At 33.9% G+C, this 27573-nt stretch overlaps 2 protein-coding genes across 2 annotated transcripts in view; both read right to left on the bottom strand.

Annotated features, from left to right (window-relative positions):
- Positions 1–215: 215 nt before the first annotated feature.
- On the bottom strand, positions 216–19184 carry LOC140747707 (long-chain fatty acid transport protein 4-like). Its single transcript, XM_073080261.1, has 12 exons — positions 18620–19184; positions 16274–16424; positions 15475–15712; positions 14650–14905; positions 11789–11987; positions 11254–11364; positions 10854–10935; positions 9242–9372; positions 8338–8488; positions 5550–5707; positions 4101–4254; positions 216–2811 (listed from the first exon to the last, which is right to left on the bottom strand). The coding sequence occupies exons 1-12, from the start codon at positions 18895–18897 to the stop codon at positions 2651–2653; spliced, it is 2070 nt and encodes a 689-aa protein (XP_072936362.1). The 5' UTR covers positions 18898–19184; the 3' UTR covers positions 216–2650.
- A 3331-nt stretch (positions 19185–22515) lies between these two features.
- Fatp (fatty acid transport protein) overlaps positions 22516–27573 on the bottom strand; it is a 29233-nt gene continuing 24175 nt past the window's right edge. Inside the window, exons 9-14 of the mRNA XM_073080260.1 lie at positions 27483–27564; positions 26612–26742; positions 25938–26088; positions 24613–24770; positions 23609–23762; positions 22516–23447 (exon numbers count right to left, since the gene is read on the bottom strand). Coding sequence (XP_072936361.1) covers positions 23290–23447; positions 23609–23762; positions 24613–24770; positions 25938–26088; positions 26612–26742; positions 27483–27564 — 834 coding nt within the window. The 3' untranslated portion in view covers positions 22516–23289. The remainder of the gene's footprint in view (positions 23448–23608; positions 23763–24612; positions 24771–25937; positions 26089–26611; positions 26743–27482; positions 27565–27573) is intronic.

Here is a 27573-nt window from a genome sequence, read left to right as displayed (position 1 = left end):
TGCAATTAGTATGGAAGTTGACAAGCATTTTATTATTTTCAATAATAATAATTTTTACTTCTATTTTGACGTTCCCACGCATATAATGGACTTATTTTAATTTAAGCTCAATAATGCTAACACTCATCTATCAATATTAGCATTATGTACATGCAAATGAGAATAACTAAATGTTAATGTTAAATTACCTTATCTATGCAACCAAATAAAACAAGTTATCTGTATTCAAAATATACATTTAATGTATCAAAAAGGCATTTTGCACCATTACCCAATACCTTAAAAAGCTTAAGAGTCTAACATGTACAGAAAATAAAAACATTTTGGTCAGTCTTAACAGTTGAGACTGGAATTACTTCTTTAGTCAAAATAAATAAACTATTAACAATGCGGCAAGTCAAAATAATTAATACATATCGTCGTTAAATTGAGTTGAGAAGATCAGAATTACATATGAAATTATTTTAGTTTAATACCTGCGACATAGTTATTCAGGTAAACAATACCAAACTATAGATATAAAGACATGATAAAGAGAAAAAAAAACTAATGTTTATAATTAAATTTTGGAACAATTACAATTGGGCGAATGAATCCCGATTTTTTCGTATATAATAATGATATGGTCACCAAATACTGTAGCATAACTACTCATATAATTATGAAGTAGTATACAGTCCATCTGATGGCAAGTGCTGTTGCCCCTAGATATCTGTAACTAACACCAAGTAGGATTGGAATCCCACCTGAGGCGTCCACAGAAGCACTACTTCTGATGTCCAAGTTGGAATGTCTCATGTAAATGTTTTATTTCCCTACCCTATTTATTTTTCTAGTAAAATATTTCGTACATATTGTTGAATGTAAATGAGACAAATTTAATGTTCTTATTTTAGTTATAACTTCTTCAACCAATATTTGTCTAAGCACACCTATATTAAAAAAAATAAAACAATTAAATATTATCTCGTATTATTAGCTAATCTTTACATAACAAACAAGAAACAACAGATCTTACATATGACATATGAACATATACATACCCAACCTTTATAAACCCGCTCTTGTCACTATTAAGTACTATTATATATAGTATTCACATCCCTTGTTTATATTCTATATTATACATAACTATATAATATGACATTTACTAAAGCAGCATTTGTAAGTATGAGACGGAGATGAGAGAGAGCTAATCAAGAAAGTTTGTCACGGAAAACTACACCTACCCTCAACCAGGGTTCTTATGAATCTGCTTAACTGAAACAGAAGGTATCGAATTCCGAAATGAAAATATAATCGCAACCGAATCTGACATAAAAGTTTCGAATAATTTCGGAATATGGGCGCAATCCAAATGAGACATCATTACGTAAAGTTTTCGCCCGACAAAAAAGAAGGTGTACAGTTACTTCACAAATGACATCAAATCGTGACCATTTTTGTTTTACTTTCATAATACCTCAAAAATCAAATAACATCAACCGAAACTATTGGATAATCCGGAAAAATTCCAAATACCGTATCTGAGACCGATATAATATTTTTAATAAATCCGTATCCATATTAATATACCTTAGGGAGGTCTAGGTAACCCGTGAAATTTTGATCATTGGCAACCTGTCTTAGTCTCAGTGACATACTATCAAATGCCAGCTTTATTACTTACTAACATACCAATTTAGTACTTTTATTAATCGATGTATTGAATGGAACAAGCTCTCGACTTTTTCAGTTATGAGATTCGCGCCTAAAAGAGACACATTCAATGGACAGCGATACATTTCTATATAAATAAAGTCGACATACATATAAATATATTTTGTAACAATGAGGTTCGAGATTCATATATACAATGGCATAACACATACATTATTAGATTAAAGTAAATTTAATTTTCGAGACTAATAAATTAATTTTAAAACATTGTTACTCAAATAGATCCAGGATAAGATGAACCAATTCCGAACCATTCCAACACTTAAATTCCGTTCAGTTTTAGTTGAGATTACAGGTTGAGAAACAATGCCATACAATTTTATTAACAAAAATGAGATTTCAATGTTCTTTTACTATATAAAATATTCTATTCATTTATTATTATCGAATACGAATACAAAATCATATTCGCGAAGAAAATTCGAGTAAAAGAAATAGTTCGAAAAACTTCGAATAGCAAGTCAGTAATGAACTTAAATATTAATAATAATATTGTAAAAGATATGTTAAGGAAAGTTTCACAAAAATGCAATAAAGAAATGTTTCATATACAAACCGATCATTATAATTTTCCTTTATAAAATAACTTGCTAATTTACATGATTACAGTTATGAAAGAAATATTACTCATAATTGTTTACTGGTAATGGTAGTCTACAATAAGAATTATTTTCAGTATACATGTAACAATTTAACAAATCAGGATGTGTACCGGAATGGAGAGGCTACTTAGGTCTTATCAAAGCCTTTATTTCATATCTTTCACCATTAATATGATTATGTTCGGTATCATACATAGATGGCGCTGTATCCATTTTTTCCCCGGTAAGCAAAATGGACTGACGAATACTAATGTAGCTACCTGTAACTTATAGTCTCATAGACAACTATTATTATATTATAGGATAGAGATTCAATTTACAATTTCAAATCACAGTCTTATCTGTCCGTTGTTAATTTTTTCATACTCTTCAGGGCCTAAAGGCAGATAGCGACCTTGTTTCAAGTCCAAATAATATAATTTATCGTTTTTCACTAAGCTGGGGTCGAAGCCTTCCTTTTGTAAATCAACCTTCTTCATTTTGAATGTACCTGTAAATAAACCATAATGCTATAGGATATACTTTATATCAAGAGGCCATTATACTTATATCTTTCTTGTACCTTAGGTTTGTAGTAATAGCACACAATATTATAACCAAAGTTCTTTTTATTTAAAATAATATAAAAATTTGTAATATAAGACGTGAAAATATTTTAGATGACAACGTTTAATTATATCAAAATCAGACTGTTGTGTAAACTATCGCGTTGTCTGCCCTAATATTCCGTGCATCTTCTATCAGCGATTTGCTTTTTATTAAAGGAAGCGAGTTATGAGAATCATAATATTTCAGCATTTTAAATTTTAAATATAAAAAATATAGTATACATACAAGGTCATTCTTAGCAGCAGGCAAAGTATACCTGGGATATTTTACCTCTACCACACTACTTTTGACACATTTCCAATATTACATATCCTTTCATAGAACTATTATTAAAGTTACTTAAATTATTTGAATTCTAACTACCGTACGCAAGACCATCAAATCTGCAAACAGATGTCGCTATCTAATCGCTACACGTAAAGCTTTCCCCAGGTGTCCCCCTGTAGTTCCGGGACTAGAATAAGGTTACGATATTCCCTGCCTGTCGTAAGAGGCAACTAAAAGGGGGCTTTCGGAGTTGCGAACGGTAAGAGTGGGAGCTCGAACCGCCCTTCCAGCGACCCCGGAAAGGACAGCGGCGTGTGTGGTTGCATACCGTCCTGTACACCAGACGGTGTGGCGAGCATCACGCTCACCTGGGCGGAGCCCGACGGAGCAATGCGCTAAGAGTACTTCGGAGATCCTTTGGAGTTGCGATCCTTTGGAGATCGATCCCGGAGCCCTCTACGCAGAGCCGAGGACGGCCACCGGGAGGGTTTAGGTGCGGTAAGAGTCCCATATAACCCCGAGCCGCTCCCACGTCATAGGGTATTAAAGGTTTCCCCCTCGTTCATCATCATCATCATCATCATCCCATTATTGTCCCACTGCTGGACACGGTTCTCCTCTCAGAATGAGAAGGATTAGGCCATAGTCTACCGCGCTGGCCAAGTGCGTATTAGTGGTTGACTCCACACACCTTTAAGATTTTTTTTATAAATCTCTCAGGTATGCAGTTTCCTCACGATGTTTTTCTTCACCGTTTTAGCAAGTGGAGGTACAGACCAATCAGAGGTGCGTGCCTTGGTTTTGAACCTCGGACCCCTCGATCGTGAGGCCGGGTTTATTAACCATTAGCTAACACTGCTTTTTCTTCCCCCCCGTTAACAAAGAATAAAGGTGTATCGCTACCTGTCATGTCGACGCTGGGCATGACGCGCAGGAACACGGGGCGCGCGTAGGCGGGCAGGTGGCGCGCCAGGCCGGCCGCCAGCCGCGCCAGCTCCAGGCTGCCGTCCGTGTCCACGATGCCGCACATGCCCGCACGACCTTCCGTGTTCGCCACCTGCAAGGAAATATTTAGTTGTAGGGATGGCCGTGGTTTTCATAAACGGTTCATCTTCATAGCGAAACGTCGTAGCAGTGGTGGTATTTTGTTGACGTTCAGAAAGAGTTGTACATGTATGAATCGATTTTGAATAAATGAATGGCTTTTTTCAGGTTAGGGGGTGCCTTATTATATTTGTATATAGTACCAAGTAACCTTGCATCAATTTAATTTTCAGAGATAAATAGGAACATCGTAATTATTTAACCACGTTTATTCCGTGTCACATATTAGACACGACTGCCCGCGAGGGGTAAACGCGAGGGCAGCCGAGGCTTGCTTACCAAGCGAAATATAATGTCGCTACAATTTAAATTTGAGAAAAATGAATTTGTTCAAAAATATTAATAGCGTAGACGAGCTCAGCGAAAAAAAGTAGTCTCTGTCAGTTAGTCTCTAATTTTTTTCTCACCCTTTAAGAGGCCAATTTTAATAGAAAAAAACAAATAAGACAATACAGATATAGTCTCTAAAATTGATCGCCGAAATTTTTTTCCTTGCATAGGCAAGGAAGGGTCAAGGGTATGGAACCCCTAAACCCACTTATCGGCCATAACAGCAACATGTTTCGAAATCTGAGTTGTGAACAGAGACCAGGAGGTCTCTGCTCACAACTCAGAAGACCAACAAATAACTTAGCTGCAACATTATTCTATGACTCATTGCTGTTTGAAGGTATATTTCTGATGGAAAAAATTGAAACATAATATACCAATGCTGATTGGCACGTGTACAAGTCAAGCAGAGTCAAATTTTTCAGTGTTTTGTTGTATGATTATTTCCACAACAGGTGTGGGAAATTTAAATACAATCCGAATAATTTAGGTTATATTTAGAATTGCAATTGTAGCTGAATATTTATATTCTCATTATAAAAATGAGCTTAAATGAGTAATTGTTACAATGTATAACAATGTAAAGTCAAATACTTTTTTTATCTCGTTTACTTTTTTAGAGTTTCTCATATTATCGTTATCGTTATATTTCAAATTTAAATTCGCTATTACCATATTCACAACGTGTTTCTCATCTTGTTTTTACCTTTAAATATGATGGCATCTTTTACCATTGCAGTAAAAATAACAACAACAACAACCATAACAATAACAACCTGCTCGCACCAACTTCAGAGCGGACTAGCAGTTTGGTGCGGACTATAATAAATCGTAATTATTAAAATTTTTGCAACTAGGCAAGAATTGTTAAAGATTGATTATTGCTTACTAACTAGTAATGTAAGATTGCCAACGTACCAGCACACCATAAACGACTGCGTCCCGATGGTCAGCGACGTGCGACACGGCCGCCTCGACCTCTGTGGTGCTGACGTTCTCGCCGCGCCAGCGGAACGTGTCGCCCGTGCGGTCGCGGAAGTACAGGTAGCCCAGCTCGTCCGCCACCAGGATGTCGCCTGCAAACGATATTGTTAAATTCACCACGAAGTTTTGGTACTTCTTTGAAAATATAGTTTCACTAATAGAAAAAGCCCTCTGAACTACTGCTGTTCTTGGAATCTTTTACACACATTTCTATAGAAATATTACATCAAGGTTTAACCTACTTTTAGATAAAAACGGGTACTAAGTCTCCGCTACCTGTTTGTCACAAGGGAGTCACGTAGTACATAAGAAATCGTTATTTTTATTTGGTTTGTCTTCAGTGAGGCAGAACGAGGGACCTGCGACCTGGTAAAAAGTCTGCAATTGACCGGGCTGCATGGAACCTCCATAACCTCCAGAAATAGATGAATAACATTTGAAGAGAAAAAGATAAGAACATATTCACAGCTAGAAAGTTGCAATATTTAATAAGCATTTGTAGACGAAACTAAATAACACATGTACAAAATTGAATATTTACAAACTCCCGAGAAATAAAATAAAAGGTAACATGAATAATACGGATAATATTAGCTTCGTTGAAATATATTTTCATTATAGTAATTCCGTGTTACAAGCTAAGATGTAATTCATAAGGTTAAAGAGCAATAACATTTTTGCATAATAATTTGCAAACAATGTATTATAAAATTTTACACTTCATGGAGAATACAACATTAAATGTGAATAGGTATATACAATCTTCAATTTTAACACCGCTATCAACTTTTATTGGTAACTAGCTTTTGCCCGCGGCTTCGCCCGCGTTTAAAAGAAAATAATAAAACATACTAACATACATAAAACTGAAAATTCGTACCTCAACTTTGCTAAAGATCACTTGGTCAAATGCATAGTTTTACGAATCAATCCTTACTAATATCTATTAAAATAATCGATGGTTTGGGTCCAAAAGATCGATTCTCCGATTAATCGATCTTAGATCGCCATCCCTAGTTCCCGTAGGATTTCCGGGATAAAAACTATCCTATGTCCTTTCTCGAGCCTCAGACTATCTTTGTACAAAATTTCATTAAAATCGGTTCAGTGGTTTAGGCGTGAAGAAAAGACAACCAGACAGACAGACAGACAGACAGACAGAGTTACTTTTGGATTTATAATATTAGTAAGGATTTAATGAAGTATTATAAAAAATATAATAAAACTTGTTTACACCAATAGCTTACGTAAGATATGCACTGTATTCCATACTATGTACGCAGAATTAAGATACGCCCATTGTTTATACACAATCTATCACAATGTTGCCTCCCGAAGGCCAAAATTTGAGAACTTCTAGTATAGAGATTCACAGAAATAGTCAAATATCGATCTCTGGTAGGCAAAGCATTGGACAGATTACATTGAATTTCGATACTAGGATTTTATATGTCTTCCTGGAGTTTCTGTGGATTTTATGTGAATATATGGACGCGAAATCAGCTCGAGAAAGTGAAAAAATGTTTATATCTATGATTAGTGATACAACCTCCTGAAATTATCGATATGTATATAGAAGACCTGAAATATTCTCTTCTTTATATTCTCTTCACGCTATAAACGCCTATTCTATTAGGGACTCATAACATCTACACTTATATCACTTAACATTAAATGAATTGAGGCCGTTACTTGTATTATGATATTTTTCATTAGGTACAAAAAAATAAAAGTAATTGCAAGTAGCAAGTATGCAGAACGAGGACCTACAAAAAAGATATCATCCACAAGGTATCTGAAATGAAATATATTTATTTTTGTATAGGCCAACGACGGCACTTACAAATTCTATAATCTATAAATAAATTGCCAAACATTTTCACAAATATCTGATTTGTGAATATGTGTGTGCGTAAATCGAATACATGTGTGCTTTGTGTGTATTTATAGCATACAAAGTTATTTGTATGTGAGGGTGAATAAATTCTGAGAGCATTGACCTCACTGCATTCAAGTATTCGCTATTAATGACCAGAATGTCAGTGGTATTTACAAAGTGTGCTATATTCTTTTTGTAAACTGGCTCGATTGTAAAAATAAAATAAAAAAAATAACACAGAAGCGAGTAGGGAGGCATCGCCCTCTACAAGTATTTTTGCCTTATATTATTAAATGCTATGTCGTCAGTTCTGCGCTATTTTAGCGGATCAGGTTTGCATGTATGTCTTTTCAATTTCTACGTAAATATTATAGACACATGTAAGGTTTTTTATAGTCTATGGAATAAATTATAAATCATTCAAAAATGATTATTCATACTAAAAATAATAACAACAATAAACTAAGCACATTGACATTATAAAAAGGCTTTTATTTCAAAATTACATAAACTACCAACTTTTTAATTTTTTTCTACCCTTTCTTCCATCCATCAACTTTTTGGCTTACACCTTAACTTTTTGGGTTCCAACGGATCTCGAGCACTCTGAATCTGTCACCTTCTTCACCACCTTCTTCAGATCGGATCTCGAGGAACATTTTACCCATCAATCATCGATCCTTTAGGCGATATGGCAGTCGATGGATTACCACTTGCTAATTTTGAGAACCAAGTCGGTTGTTTAGTTTCTAACAGTTGCGAATGATTCAAATATGTCTAGCTTAATACGTATTTACACGTAAATAATACACTTAATTGACGCAACACAAAAATAATATTTACCAGATATAAAAGCAGCGTCGCCGTGGGCGAAGACATCTCTAACCACTTTCTTTTCGGACGCCGCCTTGTCGACGTAGCCGAGGTACTCCCGCGTAGGGTTGTTGGGCGATATCTTGCCGATGAATACGCCTGGCTCCTCTGGTTTTGCCAACTGTAACAGAATGAGATATATTTGTGAATTCTTTGGTAAGGAAGAAAAAATAACAAAAGGCTAATAAGTGCTGTTTTTTTATTATATGGGAAAAGCGGTCGAGCATGCAGTCCATCTGATGGTAAGTGGCTGCTACCGCCTATGAACATCAGTTATCAACCCCATATAGGATTAGATATTCCTAAGTGAGGTTCGTCCACAGAAGCGCCTCGGAAAAATACGTCTTCCTTGCCGCACCCTTCCCGAATATAGCAGCGCTAAACACTATTGTTATATGGCAGGAATAGTTGAGGCGGTGGTGCTACCGGATTCGAACCATAAAGGGTTCTACCACCTGAATACAAGTACTACTGGAATTATAGTATTCAACTTTTTTTGAGACAATGTTGCTACGTTTCGCTGTTCAAATCCGGTTCGAGGGACCATACAAATCCAGTTTGCCTCTCATTTTATTTGTCTCCTCTTAATAACATCACAAAAAAATATAAAAATAGCAAAATAATTTCTAAGATACTGGAATTTGTAGAACTATTTAAAGCTAAAAAACGATTAGCCATGAAAATTACGACACAGATTGGCGGTTTAAAGTTTTTTATTTTTTAATATTTCAATTAAATAATTTAACTATGTTTGTAAATATCAATGGATCCGGCTCCAAGGACCATGAAAATACCTAGAAATGTACGTTAAACATAAATGTAACAAAATTTAACGTCACTATAATTTCTATTTAAAAACGAATTAAGACCCTACCTGACATAATCCTCTGGAGTCCCTCACAGGCTCGCCAGTTTCCTGGTCCACCTTAATGATAGCTATCGGATAGACACTGGGGAAGATTCTAGACACGAAGCCGATGGCGCCGGGAGTACCGTCTGTGTTCGCTGTGAACAACAAAAAATCTTCTAAAAATGCTACTTAAAAATAATTTTAAATAGTTAAATGTAATTATATGCAGTTAATTACATATTTTAATAGTAAATGCAATTGTATGCAATTTATTTATTAAAATATTAGCATATTTTATACAAATGTGTTTTTAAATAATTTTGAATGAATTTATTTCCATTATTTGGGATAAATTACTTGTACCTCAATGAAATGCAATAAAAAATGATAAGAAAAATAATATCTTACAGCAACATGTTTATTACTTACACTTTAGTAATATATACGTGCTATAATAATTTATTTCATTATAGTGCAAAAAGTTACTTCAGAGATATTTATAACCAGAGGCATCCAATGGAAAATACAAAAAAGGTTCAAAAATGTAGAAAATTTAAAAAAGCCGAATATGTCTCGCTGGTATATGAAAAAAATATATTATAATATCTTAGTTATATACTGGTCGAAGTAAATAAGCAACACAAAGCATGCACGAATGCGCGACGAATGTGTTTTGAAAGGTTTAATAACAACTTTATTATCCACAAGTCTTTTGATATTCCACCAATGGTTTCAGCCGTATGTAATTAATATTTAAAAATTGTTTAAATTTAATGTGTACAACGGCGCGACAAGTTTTAATATTTTAACTTTTTTTTAGTTTTAATCTGATCTGTGATATATGATATATCAAATCCTTAATATCTTCAATAGTCCTAATATCCTGTAAAAAGTCAATCGAAACACTAAACACAATATTAATTACATAACATACATAAAATATACACATTGTTTATGTGTACCTTTGGACCGGAATGTTTTTCTGAAGGTCGACACAGAAGTGGAATAATTATTTGGAATATACTTAAATATTAATACTTATTAAGTAATCTGAAATTGTCGTAAATATTTTAGTGAAGCGTGGGTCGCAGTCCGCGTATGTACAGTTCGCACTTGACCTATACAAGGTCCGTCGACCAAACCTGTTTTCACATGCTGAGTAATATAAGTCTTAAAAATTACTTTATGCTGATAATGTAAGAGTGAAATAAATTTTATGTACACCAAAAACAAAAATTGATTTAGACTTGTAAACGCGGATGAAACCTTGGGGCAAAGCTCGTACTTATATAAAATTAATTAAAACCAATCAATAAGTGTTTTCTTTTACAGCTTGACATAATAAATATTATTAGTGAGGTTTATACAATAATTAATTTTTTATTTTTATAATTTCCCAGTCTTCTACTTGAATGGTTATGGAATCTATAGGACAGAGATTAGTAGAAAGCATAATTTATATGTTACCTATGTTTATCATATTTTTTTTAAGTGAACAGATAATTTTGATCATGTCGACTTTAAAATTCAACCGGACACCGAGAAAAATCTAATCACATATAAAATAAAAAACAATAACCGCTTCAGTTTTAACACACGAATTGTCCTCTAGTTGTTTGTTGACACGACCACTTACCTATGTTAGCGTTCCCCTCTGTAGCTCCGTAAAATTCTATCACGTGTTTGATGTTGAACCGAGTTACGAATTCTGTCCATATCTAAAATTAAAATTAGATAATAATAATATAACTAATTATAACCAACAATAAAAACTAACCCAATTATTTACTATAGATGTTTAATGATGCAATTACTTTATTCTATAACTTCCGCAATAATAATATAGTAATAAAACTGACCAAAATAATATTAATCTTAAATGCAAAATTCTCGTAAATATGTACTAAAAAGAATTGTACTTATATGTACGACTTGTCTTTCCTCGCCCTTCAAGTCCTTTATCTACAATGAGTCAATGACCATTTAACATGAGAGAACTTCACGCTCCTACTAATTACAGTGTGTTTATGTTGTACCTGTGGTCTCAGTCCGTTGCCGAAGATGACTCGTACGTTGTGTTGCTTGTCTGCGGCAGAGGGGGGCGTGGCCAGCACGTAACGACACATCTCGCCTATATAGTGTGCAACCTATGAACAAAATCTCATCAACTTTGTTGAAAGAAAATAATATAACATACAACAGTTTTTAGGTTCCGTATCCAAGGGGTAAAATGGAAGTATCTGTCCCTCTGTCACAAGTTCTTTAACCTGGATCGGTGGATAGTAAACGGTCTGTTCAAATTTTAAAATGCCTTAACTTCAATGGTTGTATATAACCAATACCAAAAAAAAATGAAAATGTTGGTAGTGCGGAACCCTCCATATGCGAGTTCGACTTGCACTTGGCCAATTTTTTTACAATATTAGTCTTCGACACTTTAGATGATGAGTTGTTCTAAGTTAACAGAATTTTATTGTTGTTAAATTTAAATCTAAGTGGCGTTCTCTTTGTATTCCGACATTACAATTCACACTGCATTACGCACTGAACTAGATTTGACCACAAACTCACCGTGGCTTTGTACTTCGCGCAGTCGGGGAAGTACTGCGAGGCCGAGAACTTGGGCTTGAGTACCACTGTACAGCCGAATATGAGCGCCTGGCCGACGCTGATGACGCCGCCCGCCGTGTGGTACAGCGGCAGCGGGCAGTACACCGTGTCCGAGCCACGGAGCCGCATGTGATGGATACCGGACGCCATGAACACGAATCTGGGCGAGAGAAGTTACACATCGTTACAATATTTAACCGGATTTCGAATGAAGTCTAATGAAAGCAAAAACCACTTCAATTTACATACACGAATTGCTCTTTTGGACACAACCACTTAGACTTCGAGACTGCCAGTTTGCAATTTTTTTTAATGACATTTTAGATGCCAAATTTTAGCTACGACTGAAGTTGCACTTCTTTAGAAGATTTGCTACAGTTTTATGTGATAATACTCAAATTATACTTTAAGCGGCAGGTTTAGGGTACGATAGAAGTTATACTTCCTTAGAAGACTTTGGATTGCTGTTTGTAATATTTAATTAGGCAACAAGTTGAAAATGAAAAGTAAAACCTGGCTGTGACAGTAGTATTATTTTAGCATATTGAATAAGGCGGTAGTGTATTAAGAAGATATGATAATTACAACTTGTTTCAATAAAACCAAAACAAAAACGAAGACTTTAATTCTTTCCATATTAAACATCCTGAAATTTTAGATCATAAACTTTATTGAAACGTGTAATCATTACAAGACAGCTTTTTGTAATACTTGCACGTGTACATTTCAATGTATTTTTTCTCTTTGTGTACTCATTCATAAATTAGGGTTTTAGAGTTCTGTACGGAAACCTACTAATTAGTTTACATTTAAAGACCAGTACCTTTTAAACGATATTTACCTAATTCTGCACACAATAAACGTATATTCTTTTAAGATTTTGTTCCATCGCAAAAAACGGTTAATACTTAAAACATACAAGCTTAAATTATACTGTGATTATATTCCAAATTAAATAATAACATGGCATGGAGAGCTGGATTTTTAAGCGCGAGCCGTGGGGCTAAAAATATCGAATGAAATTAAAAACAACACAATTTATTAATGTTACACAATATATTCTTTGTCGAGCGATATAGTGAAGCGATCGCGCATTCTGGTCTGACACGCAGAGATTCGGGTTCGATTCCCCGAACGATTCCTCGAAAACAAATGACGAATCCATATTTTTGTTCTAGGTTTCTGTTTTTGTACACTGCCGTAAGGTTATTAATATTGAAAGCATTATTGTATGGTTCTACAAAATCCGTGCACTAGATCAATTCGCACTTCGCCACATTTTAGATATATTAAGCAAGTTACAATGAATTAATTATCATTTTTAACAATGAATGAAATTAGCGTGAGAAAGCCTGCATTACTATGTTTGCCATAATATCTTCAAAGATATTATTTAATAACTTGCACTTGAACATTAAGGTACCTTTCCACAGAGATATGCGAGATAGCTAAGCTATGAATGTTTGTCAAATCTGCCAATAGGATTATTTCTTGTTCTTCAACATCATATTTTTTATGATAATACTATTGATGGTTTAGACTCATCTATAGCTTAGCTAGCTCGTACGTCTCTGTGGAAAGGCACCCTTATATTAGACCTCATACCTAACGTTGAAACACGTTTTTGGTATAACAAGGAAAACCATACATAATATAATTTACGTAAATGTTTCTAATAGTCGGCGAAGTTTTCTTGGACTTACGTAAATCAACTCCACCTGTGTTTTTCTGTGTAATATTTATATAATAAAACAAATACAATGAAGTAGATATATTATTCATTATTACATAATACCTATAGTAAATATTTCCACTGTGCAACCACGTGTACCTACTACGTACCAGGTAGTAGATACGTGTAGGTACATAAAATGTTCAATATTTTTATATCAAGGCATGTCTCAATTCAGTTTTGTTTTTTATAGCTCCTTCAATTATGAGATCACCTCCAGTAGTACAATATGGAACGGGTTGCAAACATTCACTTATCCTCGGTAGCAATACATTTTAAGAAAAATCGGAGAAAAATTCACGTCGTAATAAATAATGAGTTGACAACTAATTACAAAATCAGTTGTATCCATAAATTATGGCCTTCTCTCGTATACGTGTATAAAATTAGATATAACATGGATAATCAAAGTCGCATAAACATTATAACGAATTAAAGTGTATAACAGTAATAACACAGGTGTGGGGAAAGTCGGAACAAGGTCAAGAGTGAAAGTCAAACCACGAAAGCATGTACCGGCGTCGCAGAAAACATATTCGCGCGAAATGTTCTCTAACGTACAATATAATACCTACTCAATAGAAGATGCTTATTTCAAGTATTGTTTGGAGAATAAATAAATACTTGTGTGATTAAGCACTTTCTTCAATACACAAAAATAACAAGCGGGTGAAAATAGTAAAAAATCTCTATGCTCCCTTCACGATATTCACGAAGTTTCTATTTGCGCATTTTAGTAATGCTTAATGGCAACATATCTATACTAAATTGACTATTGAAATATTTTTATTATTATCGGCAATCGATTCGACATATTATGTTACTTTAATTTGTAGTGCAGTGTAAATAGCGCCGCCTACCCACTTTTATTTACAGAAGCTGCGCAGCAACCAACATACATATAACATAATAATGCGATATATATTTTAATAAATATATTTAAATTGCAACCACTATTTAAATTGCAACCACCTTTTGAATTACAAACACACGTTCTAAAACACTACATAATTATTATATTAACGTCTAGACATAGAAAAAATAGGACTGGAAACGATTAAATACCTACCTACACAAAAATATTTAATACCTGGAATTAGATATAACAGCCGCCTTCGGTAGGCCCGTAGTTCCAGAAGTATATATGTAGAGGAGTTTTCCCTGGAAGCCATCCGCATCCGCCAGGCTCCAGGGCGCGGGAGCCGTGTTCTCCAGCAGCACCGTGAAATCCAAGATGCCGTCACCGCCGCCCTGGGTCTCTCCAGGCGAGCTCAGGTTCAGGGGACGGTGGGTAAACTTGAACAACTTCAATTTTGGATCCAGCTGGCTTGAAATGTCTTGAATGGCTAAAATAGTAACATAATATTTGTATTCTTTGCTATGCAAAGTATTGAAAATTAACCATTATAATAGGTGTAGACTATGGAAAAATAAATTTAGCTACAAATATAATATGATAAACCAAAAATGTGTATACTGTAGAGGTTTTGCTCTTAACGCCAATTTCCTACGAACATAATATTTATTATTATGTACGTTATAATTACCATACAAAAAAGTACGAGTAAAAACTAAAACGTACAGTACAGTTCAAAATTGCTGAAAAACACGAAACTTGGACGGAAATGTGAATATGTAGTGGTAAGCGGGTACTAGGGCTATTTATAAAGAATAATGACGAAAAAGAACACAATAAAATTTTAGAAGTCGTTAAAGGTGAAGCGAATAAATAGCTATTTCAGTAATGACGTCAGATCCAACAAGAATCTAACATGGAAACACAAAATTATTCAACAAACTAGTTAATCTGGTTGCCGCAGTTGTTCACCGCTTCGGCTAGTTCTATAACGAAAATGAGGTAACTACAAATTGAGTAATATTCGCAACCGCTAAAAGCTTGTAAAGAGTGGTGTACCTGACTGGTATTCATCAGAGAATATAAGGACGTCACAGTTAGCCACGTTGATGGAATGAATTAGGGCAGTGCCACGTTGATTCGTGTTTATGAGGGGCGACACGCCACCCAAACGGGCATTCCCTAGCCAAATGGCAGGCATCTGAGGGCAGTTGTTGGTGAGAAGACCCACAATGCTACCCTTCGTGACGCCGTGCGCTTTGAGCACAGCAGTTACCCGCAAACTATAGTCTTCCACCTAAAAAAAATATAACACATCATTTTTCAACATAGACAAAGTCAATGATAAACATATTTCAAGTCCCTAATGTAATTGTCAAGTCATTCTATAAATAATGTATATTCTAAGTTAATTTACTGGAAAATTAACATACATCAGAAACCACAATTACATGAATTCTTTGTATTTCGTAGTCATGAATTCTTAGAATTTGTTACCTATAGATATTAAGGTAATAAGTAGTAAGATAATAACTAATCTACTTGTATGATTTTCTTTTAATTTTCTTTTAATAATATTTTATCTTAAATGCCAGTCAGATCAACATTTTTAATTTGAATTAAGTAAACATTAATGAATCATTAACTTCATAATTGTAAACATAATACTTAAATGCTGACTTTAAGTGCTTTAATCAGTTTGCAAAGAAAGAATTTGCAATTTAAAGTAATTTATGTGCAATAAAAATATATAAATAGATTCATTTAGTACTTGGAGAATTACCAAAGTCTAAGTGATTACTATGTTCATTATACATTGGTGGAAATGCAGAATAAAATGGAAAGACTTAATACCGACCTCTTTGAAAGTCCACACTTCATCTTGGAACAAAAAACATGGTCTGTGTGGATGTTTCTCCACAGTTTCATGGAATATATCAGGAAGGGTCCAGTTCTTTCCCATCAACTTTCGTGACAGCAACAGAATCTTGATGTAACATAGGAGGGCTCTAAAATGGAAGCATTAATTAAAAACTATTAAAGGTAAGTTAAGGACATTATTTTGACAGGCTCAGCGTAACATTGGCATACTTTAATACAGGTGATAATTGCTTACCTGTATAAAAACTTGTTAATATAGCAAATACTAGTCAGAAGACTGGATGTATGAAATTAAAGAAAGTCAGTATGTCAAATTGTATATGTTTTTGTGTAAGTTGGTACATACTCATTTATTTAGTGATATTAAAATCCAATAAAAATAATATGATAAATTAACACTATGATTATACTAGCTGACCCGACAAACCTTGTACCGCCTCAAAATCTCTTTATCAAACATATTTCATATTAAATATAGCCTACGTTACTTGTGGATAATGTAGCTTTCGAATGGTGAAATTCTTTTAAAATCGGTCTAGTAGTTTTTGAGCCTATTCATTACAACCAAACAAACAAACAAAGTTTTCCTCTTTATAATATTAGTGTAGAAAAGTACAATGAAATTTCATTAAACATTCATCACAAGATTTGCTAATGTCATTTGGATAAACATACTAATACCAGGTCCAAATTATAATGCAATTTGTCATTGCGACAGCGATTAGTGATTACATTGTGCAAGTCAAATGTCTTTGTGAGTAGAGCACACATCTTGAATGCATAATTTGGGCTCTAATGTTAACTCTCTTTAATGCTGCAACTCAATAGACAAAATAGATTGTGCAAAAAGAAAGATTTCCAAATATTGGATATCTGTTACCTTTAAAAGCAATTATATGTATATATATATATAATCTGAATCTCAGAAACGGCTCCAACAATTTTCATAAAATTTAGTATGCTGGGGGTTTCAGGGGCGATAAATCGATCTAGCTAGGTTTAATTTTAAGAAAACATTGTTTTAAAAACAATTGAACCAAGCAAAGCATGGTCATACAGATATTGTAATTAAAATAGGATAAGTACATTTTGCAATTATGTTTCATGCAATGATGTAAGTTACTGGCCAACCTTGAAGAGGACACCAATTTTTACTTATTTTTATTTGAACTTATAATTAACATGTTGAGAAAAGGTTGTAAAGTTTTTCGTTTACTTAGTGTTAGGGAAATATGTTTGGAATTTTTCACTTAATTCTTCTTTTTGTTTGATATTCATACTGTAAAACAAACTTATGTTTGCATATAATTATGTACACACTTAAGTATATAAAGTGTACCATTAATGATCCTAAATAAATTAATGTCATTACATAGCCACTTCATATAGAATTGATGTCATGCCACTTTATCAAAAATAAAAATGTTACCAAACATAACAATTAAACATCTATAGCATATATTCTATAGTATAGTGGAAGTGTACATATATACATTTAAAAATAAATTTGGAGTGTCTGTTTTTAATATTGAAATAACCGCTTTTTACTACATGCATATGAATACATACGGTAGATACACCAAAACCACATTTTTTTACAATTTCTGTCTGTCTGTTTGTTCTTGCTAATCTCTGAAATGGCTGAACCGATTTTTGACGGGGATTTTTATTAGCAGGTAGCTGATGTAATAAGGAGTAACTTAGGCTACTTATATTTTAGAACTAGCTGTGCCCCGTTTTTATTTTTAACGTGGGTGAAACCTCGGGGCCCAGCTAGTAAATAAATAATTTTTAAGTCATTCCAAAATTGTTGAAAGCAGCTATTCTTAATAAAGTAATGTAATTTAAGATAGTCGTCCATAATGTATAACAGTATGTTTAAAATATACAAGAGTTATTTTATGTTGTCTTCAGTAAAAGAAATACATTACTTTTTTATATTTCATTAATATTGTTTTCTGATTTTATATTTTTACAAGTTTGTATTTGTTGCATGTAATTATACCAATAGTAACAATAAAACGTAGATATTTGCATTATATTTGGTCATAACAATAATTGTTTGGTAAGTACTTAGTCCAAACCATTACTTTACAAGTTTTATATTTATTTATAAGCCATCACTTTGTTCTGCCATACTTCAGTGATACTTAGTTGAACAATGTTAACTTCTGGTACAAAGGTTACATACAACTAACAAGTTGAGCATAGAATTGATTTGGCACACATGAATAGTCATTAAAAAACGATAATTATGTCAACCGTCAGGTTGAACGAGATTTATGCCTCGTACAGAACTGCACATAACAATGATCCAGTTTACCTGAGGTCCCTCGGAGCCGTCATCAGAGCTACATAACACCATCGCGTGTGGAAAAGGAGCGCATAAACGACTGCGGAAACTACTGATAGTGTTACAGCGTAGCAGAGGCCGACGCTGATGAAAAGCGCGACGAATGCCGCCACCGCACCGATAATGAGAATCATTGTCACTAGCGCCTTGCGCCACGAACCGCGGCTCACTGACACTCGGCAACGGCGGCCCGCGAAGTCCGTGAACCTTCCGATGTTGTAGCGTCTCAGCCGACGCGCTATAATCATTCACTCTTTTATTTATCAGTTAGACAGTTATCGCTTCGAGCCACAACGAACGGACCGGACGGACGTTTACATTATTGTGTGGACCGATAATTGCGAAAATCGCACCGACATCTCTCGAAATTTGATCTTTTTCACCGAGTCTATCAGATATTTATTTGTCTGGTCACTAATAAAATTCTGTTTAGTAACAAAGAAATATTTATGAATTATTTTAGATTACGAAATTACTGTGTATTATTAAATAAATAAGATAGCCTTTATTTTTTTTTTTTTCAAAACGTCATCACTTCTAACAATTGAGAATTTGAGACGTCAAATTTTGACATTGACTATTGACAATATTGACATAGAGGTGAGGCGTATATACTGGAACAGGTTCAGGGACTAGGTAGTAGAGGTGAGCGTATGTACTGGAACAGGTTCAGGGACTAGGTAGTAGAGGTGAGGCGTTTATACTGGAACAGGTTCAGGGACTATAGTCTGATTCATAATTAGGTGTCCAAAATGTAAGCAAAGGTGTTGACCTATCAAGAAAATACGTTTCAAATAGTAGTTTCTTATTTTTGACAATATTAAATTAATACAACAATAATAAAATAATAATATAAAAAAATAAGATCAATTCACATTTTCTAATATTTATATTACCTTAATTTCGTTCCATACAGTAATAATAATAAAAAACAAGGTTTATGGTAGAAAATTAAAATGTGATAATGGTAACACAATCGGAACCCAGAACATTTCTTGTGCCGTCATGTTAAGTTTCGTAGCTGATGTTATTCATTTTTGTGATTGTAATTGAACTCGAATGTATTCTCGTTTTCATAGCGCGTTTGTTAAATTGTGAATAATTGTAATGATTTCGTTTTTTGTTGAGTTTGTTAAAGTTTTTGTTTCTTGTTAATTTTGACAGTGACATTTGTTTGTTTACATTTTGGACACCTAATTATGAATCAGACTATAGGTATTTTACCGGACTAGGTAGCATTTATTACAACTTATAAATATTCGATCCACCTAGTTTCATCTTGTAGCTACTACGGGCGGTACTTCCGTCCAAAGGGAATATAATCTTTACATTTTAGTTGCGCCTCGCCAGCAACGTCTGCGTTAATAAATCTTTTAAATTTGAACCATATTTCCATATGTAATAAAACTAACGTAATCCGCACTCATGTTTGTCTAAACTATTGGTGAGTCACTCTTTCAAATTTGAACCTTATTTTAATGCGAATAAAAGTAAAAACGAATAAAACTTCTACTCATGGGCATGCAAAAATATAATTGTCCTTTTTAACTACACCTAGTCGCTGTCGGATCAAACAGATACTCCATACGAACTAAATATGAAATTTCAAATGTGTGAAAATACGGAATTGTTCAGTCGTGTCATGAAACTAGTCCGAATCTATACGAATGTCATTTAGGTGGACGCGACGCCAGCTCACGAAACCTTTAATTTATTTATTTTATTTATTTATTTGTACAACTTACATTTAACATTACAGGATTATCCTAATGCGTTAAAGTAGATCTCATTTAATTAGTTCCAATAAAGACTATAATTTAAAACATATAATATATTTAATGATAATTCAAACTGCTATTTCTATGAATCTAACGTTGACAGTCCTAAGCCTGTATAAAGTATGAAGGAAAGATTACAATTCATTATTACTAGTGAGTGCGCATGCAACCCTTACCGCCCTTATGTATTGATGCAAGGCATGAACGATCTAGCTTCCTAGTCCAAGAATAAGTACCGAGTCCACACCAAATTGTACTAACTAATGAGACTTTATGGGACTAGGTGGAACAGGTTTCTGGATCACGTATTTTTAAATACTAGGAACAGGCATACCTAGTCCCAAATTTACTTAGTACAATTATTTACTATATTGACACGTTATCTGGTTAGTGTAGCCATAGTCAAATATTTCTACTTTATTTAAAAATTAACTTTTTTCATTTTTTCATTTGAAAAATATTGTTACTTATCAGAATATTAGTGTTCAAAAAAAATTTTCAATCAAATTCAACAAACAGTTCAACATGTATCTTAGAGCCCCCACAAAAAACCGGAACCCCCTACATAAGTTACTCTTTGCTCGGAAAAACAATAGATTTTTGCTCCGTGCCCTCAAACTACTTTTTCTGTAACTTTTACCAGCCAATAATTTCGTCAAACATTAAATCAGTGTAAGACGCCGCCTAAACGGTTAATTATATTGTGCAATATTGCGAACAGGGAATATGCACATTTTTGTTTTATTATTTTAAATCACTTATAATTTCGTTTTAACAAAGTAAAAAATATAAACAATGTTATTAGTGTTTGAAATTTGAGCGCGAATTTTTTAAATTATTTTAAAATTATTACATTAAAAAGTATTGTACAACGTTATTGTAGGTCTAGTGGCAGCCTAAGAGTGTATTCAAGAGCCTACATGATAATGATTTTATTGGCTTACAAAAAAATCCCCCTTTCCAGATGGATTATGTGACAGATTTATGCGATCAACCTGGGATATCATTTAAATTGGCAAGCAGTGTGGGATAAACCGTATTATGAAACAAAGTTAAACCCGATGGGGTTACGTTGTTTTATTACAAAGTGCTTATGGCCACTTTGCGGCTCCATCATAAAATCATCTCCAGGTTAAACTCGTAATTATATTGCATTGCCATCCGATTTACACAATACATGCAAAATTTCAGCTCAATCGGATACAAGTTAAATAGTAAAAAAATAACTTGCAAGATTTGACAAATAGCAACATTGTAAGTTATAATAAAATCTTGTAAAAAAAATAAGAAAATAGCATTTCTGGCGGGAAAAGTGAATGGTGAAAAAATGTAGGTCTTGAAAAAATGAAAAGAAGCTGAGTTTAAATCTTTATTAACAATGGAAATACAGGTTTTTATAATAAATTATCAGTTAAATATTAAAACCACGTCAAACGCTTTACCAAAATCAATGAAAATACAATTTATAAGTAGGTGTGTATTTTATAAGCATCAAAATATGTATTTTTATTACCATTAAATTACTTTATCTAACCGTAAAGGAAACCATTGCATAACCTTGACATCGGTAACAGGTATTTGGATGACATGATAGGTAGTATGACCTAATTTTGAAGAGATACCTCAAATAAGCAATGTGTTTTGTTTCAACACAAGCAATAAAAGATTCTTACATACTTTAAATACTATTTTGATTTGGAAATAAAACACAAAATATTTTCACTTTATATAATTTCAATTTTCGCCCATAATAGTCAATCTGTCCAATGTTTTACCTATGAAAGTTTGAAATTTGATAATTATGGGCTACATACAAACTCTTAAATTGCGATCTTTAGTAAACAATGGATATATTATTAATAACGGGCGGTAGTTAGCTAAAGTTACAATAGAACTAAACTTAAATATTTTTCCTTAGTTCCCTTAAATATAAGTTCATTTTCTTTTAAATAATGGTTCTTATTAAGTTATCGAGACATTAATATACTTAACAAATAAAGTCACAAACATTAAGTAGCATTTTAAGTACCTATCATTGGATATACATTAAAAACAGCAGAACTGTGTAGGTTTTATACTGTTTGGTTTTATACTGTTTAAGGTAGAGGCTTAGTAATAGCATAGTAAAATAATAATTCTTATTTTGGTAATAGGGTCGTATTTGCCCTTTTCGTACACAATCCAAAAAAATTGTTGTTCAAGTTGAGCATATTTTCGGAATTTTAGAGCTATAGTTTTTACTAAATGCATGTGGAAGTATATATGAGGTTTTTATAACAAATAAAAAATTAAAATTTTTGTCTGCCTGTTTATTCCGGCTAATCACCGAAAAGTCTGGACCGATTACCACGGGACTTTCTTTAGCAGTCGGCGGATTTTAAAAGGTGTAACCTACGCTACTTCTATGTTAGAAAAAATAATTAAGGTTCCTCGTAAAATCATTAAATTCCACTAAATCATACATTTTTAAGGCAGTTGACACCGCGGGGCACAACTCGTGTGTAAACAAACAATTAACCATAGTTTTATTTACATAGCTATAAAAGTAGTACATCGGTTATCAAATCAGTCAAAATCAAGATAAAAACAATAACATTCCTCCGATTTTATTGTGACATTTTCTAGTATACTTATCTAGTTTTTTTCCCAACCCGCAAAAATGTGCTAAGTATAACCGATACTTTTATCTCAAAATAGTTGGGTAAACAATGTATTTCTGTAATCACCATTGGTTTTTACAAAAGGTTCAATGGTGTTATGGTCTTCTATACATAATTTGCTAGTTGGGTTAACATTGGGTAGGCATTAATTTTACAATTTCATAAATAACAGGCACTGAATGTCTTTTAAGCTTACAAACTATCACAGTCTTATTTGTCCCGATTGTATCTTCTCATACTCCTCCTGTCCTAAGGGTAAATATTTATCTAATTTTGGGTCTAAATAGTACATTTTGTCCTTAATTAATGTCGGATTGTATCCCTCTTTTTGTAAATCCACCTTCCTTATTTTGAATGTTCCTGCAAAATAAATTTACATGCTATAGAGATCCTCCATTACATGATATCCAGAAAGGTAAATCCTTTGCATTTCATAAAACATGAAGTGTATAAAATAATAAAGAAAATTGTAATCAAGTAATATACTACTAAAACAGTTATTTAATAAAATAAGTACCCACCAGTCATATCCATACTTGTCATTATTCGTATGAAAACTGGTTTGGCGTACTTTGGTAGATCTTTTGACATATTTTTGGCCAACTTCTCTAAATCCAAAGAGTTATCAGTGTCCACGATGCCACACATGCCCGCACGACCTTCTGTATTTGGTATCTAAGAAATAAAAATAGTTTATCAATTAAGCAAAATAGTTTAAAAGTTAAAGTTTCTTACGACTACACAACAGCGAAGATGGCAACTATAGGCAAAATATAACGCGGGGTGGAACTCGACCTTTGTACTAACTGAATCCAGCTGTTAGCTGATGTTTTTTTTTATAACCAACATTATAGCACCGGAGTTTACCGGAGATTATAGCACCAATATTATAAATAATAAATATAGTTTAAAAACTAAAAACCGCGCTAAAATTGCACAAGGAAAATCGTTAATCCTAAGTCCGAACGATCTTGATGAGCAGAATGGGATAAAATTATTTAAATCATGTATTGTCAGCGGTTCTTAATAATTGATCAAATTTTTAAATTAATTGGACTGTTCAAAGTCGGAAAAATCGAGTTCAACGATTCCGTTACAAACATACAGGCAGGGCCGGATTTAAGGGAGGGCAACTGGGGCGGCAGCCCCGGGGCCTCCACAAAAGAGGGGCCCCCACAATAGAGACGTCGGATTTTTTTTAAATTCCGACTAGTAAACACTAGTAAAAAATATATATATCTTTACTTTGATATTTTTTTCGCTGTTTTATCTTTATCTACAGTACTTTGTACAAACATGAATACTAGAAGAATCTACCTGCGTTTGACAATAAAATATTTATTGAAAAACTCAACTGAAAAAATTGTTCATTTTATTCGGAAAATAATTTGGGGCCAGGGGGCCTCCACTCCTTTATTGCCCCAAGGCCTCTAGACCTCTAAATCCGCCCCTGCATACAGGTCAAGCTAATAAAAACGTAGTAATGAGTCTTGAAAATCGACGAATCCAAGCACGTCATACATACCTCTACTCCAAACACAACTGCGTCCCGTTGATCAGCGAACTTGGAGATGGCCGCCTCGACCTCAGTGGTGCTGACGTTCTCGCCGCGCCAGCGGAACGTGTCGCCCGTGCGGTCGCGGAAGTACAGGTAGCCCAGCTCGTCCGCCACCAGGATGTCGCCTGAGAGAAACATTTAAATAAATTAAAGTTACACTTTCTATGCTTAAGGCTCAGCGGTTTCCATAGTCGTGATTATAATTGACAATATAAATTGAAGTACAAAAAGTCCCGACCCAAAAACGAAATCTTAATTCAGGTCATGCCAATACCGTGGTCATCATAGATGTATAACATATGTCATTGGTGGTCATCATATTATCACGCGGATTGTCATTCGAAGATTGGATTTCATTATATGGAAAAAAGGTGTTAGAAGTTTGCGGAGGCAATTGACTGCGACGCCACCATCGCCACATTTCTAATCTAAAATAGTAGAGTCGACTTCCACGCACTAATTTCAAGAATCTTTAAGCATATGTCAATTATATTAGTGGCAATGGCCTCGTTGACTTTGTCACATTAGATGCTTCAATTCCAAGATTCGTCTTAACAACCAACTACCTGCTTGCTATTAAAAGGTAACAAATATAGTAATTACTGTAGCACCCTAAAAATCCTTTACCTCAATATGAAGATCATAAAAGTATAGACTGAATAAAAATAAAGTAGCGAAAATATTTCATAATCTGATAACTGGTAAGGGCGATCACAGGTCGTGAACTAAGCCCAAATACAAACGATTACTAAATATAGACCACGAAATTCGGTTTCTAGGTTAACGAGCTTCTGTTGAATAGTAGTGTCGGCGCTACAAGATCGACATTGATAAGGAAATAGTGCGGCACATTAACGGAAGGGAAATTTTGCCATTATTTAACTACGGGCACTGATTATACGCGTATAAAATAGAAAAGGAAATACTATGAAATAGAATATTTTCACCATTGTACAAATTATTAATAACATTAACGGGCGGGACTAAACATAAATTGTGATAATGATTCAAACTTAATTTACGTTGACTTTGTTACCGAAGTGTCGTTATATGAATAGTAGTAAATTGGATTGCACAAAAATATCCTCGATAAAAAAACAGTTGGGTATGAAAAAATCATGACGATTGATCAAACGATATTGGACTAACAGTATAAGATATACTTATAGCAACATTTAATTCTACCTAATAAATAGGTGAAGGCAAAACAGTTCATTCCCTTTTTTTGTTCATACCTACTTACTGTTAACAATTAAAAACATGTATGATTATGATCGATATAATTAATTTACCAGAAATAAAAGCAGAATCGCCGTGTGAAAGTACGTTTCTAACGATCTTCTTCTCTGACGCCTCCTTATCGACGTAGCCGAGGAAAGCTCTCGAAGGATTGTTCGGCTTTATTTTACCAATGAATACTCCTGGCTCATTTGGTTTCGCTAACTGGAAATAAATGAAGAACACTTTGTAAAAAGGTACCACATCATCTGAGAATTTACTGGCACTAAATGCACAGATAATCCTTTTGAAAATAATTTAAAAATGGAAACATAAGGCAAATGTTAGCGAAAGCTATTGCTATATAGTCAAATATTAACAAATATGACATAGTCATCATTGTTAAAATATGACAATTTATAGCATATTGGCAAAGGCGTCCCAGTGGCTATAGGTACCACTGCGCTTACGCCATACGGACCTGAACTTGTAAATGTAATATTTTTGTAATAGGGAAGTAGCAATCGAATATGCACTCCACCTGATGGTATGTGGCTACTGCCGCGAATGGACATCTTTTATTAACCGCATATATGCCATGCCATGCCATGAGAGCCAAGTTAGAATAGTTCGGATTACTTATCCTTCTCCTGTCTCCATTACCATACTCTTCAATGTAAAACAGCTGGACTTAATATTGTTGTTATGAGGCAGAAATAGGTATACGTAATAAAAATAAGATACCTACTTGACACAAACCGCGCTTATCCCTAATAGGTTCTCCAGTATCCTGGTCCACTTTGATGATGGCGATAGGGTACACCGCCGGTATTATTCTAGACACGAAGCCAATAGCACCCGTTTTGTTATCCACGTTTACTGTAAAGTAGAATTGAATAACCTTAATAACTACTGTAAAATTTATTAAAATTAAAATAAGTTCATAAGTAATTTCCACAGACCTAATTTTATTTTGTTTGTTTAATAATCAAATAGTTATTAGAATCAGGAGTTAATAGCGGCAACTCATGTTTTAGTAAGGATGAAAGTAACTACTTTGCAACATTCCACTATAATTATAACCGTTGCAATGTACCCCACAGGATCCCTGCGCATGGAAACTCAAAATTAATCAAATGAAGTAGTCAGAATTAAGTGGTTTTGTAAGTATATAAATAACTAGCTGACCCGGCAAACGTTGCCATATAAATAAACAAAAGTTAAGGGTGAACAACCCTTATCACTTAGGGGTATGAAAAAGGCGATTCTCAGACCTACTGAATATGAATATAAATTTGGTGAAAATCGGTAACTAACATTGTGACACAAGAATTTTGTATATAAGATGTTCCATATACACCGCTACCCACGTGTTTCGCTCCAAAGCGCAGCATCATTAGAGGTAATTGACTCTACGATGGTAAACATAATATTAAATGTTACGATATTATTTGTATGCTCGCGTGCACTGTGCTTGTTATCTTGCAGGCTTTAAATTAGTAGTTACTTACATACATATGTGTGGTAGCGGTCTGTTGCAAAGTAGTAGTTATCCTAACATTGTAACGTACAATACTCGACGAATCATTTGAAAGTTGCATAGGTTTGTATATATTTACCGATATTAGCGTTTCCTTCTGTAGCTCCGTAAAATTCGACAACCCTCTTAATGCCAAATCGTTTTACGAAATCTGTCCAAATCTGAAATTC

The sequence above is a fragment of the Epargyreus clarus genome, unplaced genomic scaffold (assembly GCF_041222505.1).
Source record: "Epargyreus clarus isolate Ecla_fem2 unplaced genomic scaffold, WU_Ecla_fem_2.2 ptg000015l, whole genome shotgun sequence".
In the NCBI taxonomy this organism is placed as follows: Eukaryota; Metazoa; Arthropoda; class Insecta; order Lepidoptera; family Hesperiidae; genus Epargyreus; species Epargyreus clarus.
This window is presented reverse-complemented; position numbering and strand designations above follow the sequence as displayed.

Excerpts from the sequence above, each read along its gene's own strand:
- LOC140747707 (XM_073080261.1), bottom strand. The coding sequence starts at position 18,897 with ATGATTATAGCGCGTCGGCTGAGACGCTACAACATCGGAAGGTTCACG. Across the intron at positions 11,365-11,788 it reads GCGCGAAGTACAAAGCCACG|GTTGCACACTATATAGGCGA; the intron begins GTGAGTTTGTGG and ends TTTTGTTCATAG. Across the intron at positions 4,255-5,549 it reads CAGTCGTTTATGGTGTGCTG|GTGGCGAACACGGAAGGTCG; the intron begins GTACGTTGGCAA and ends ATTTCCTTGCAG.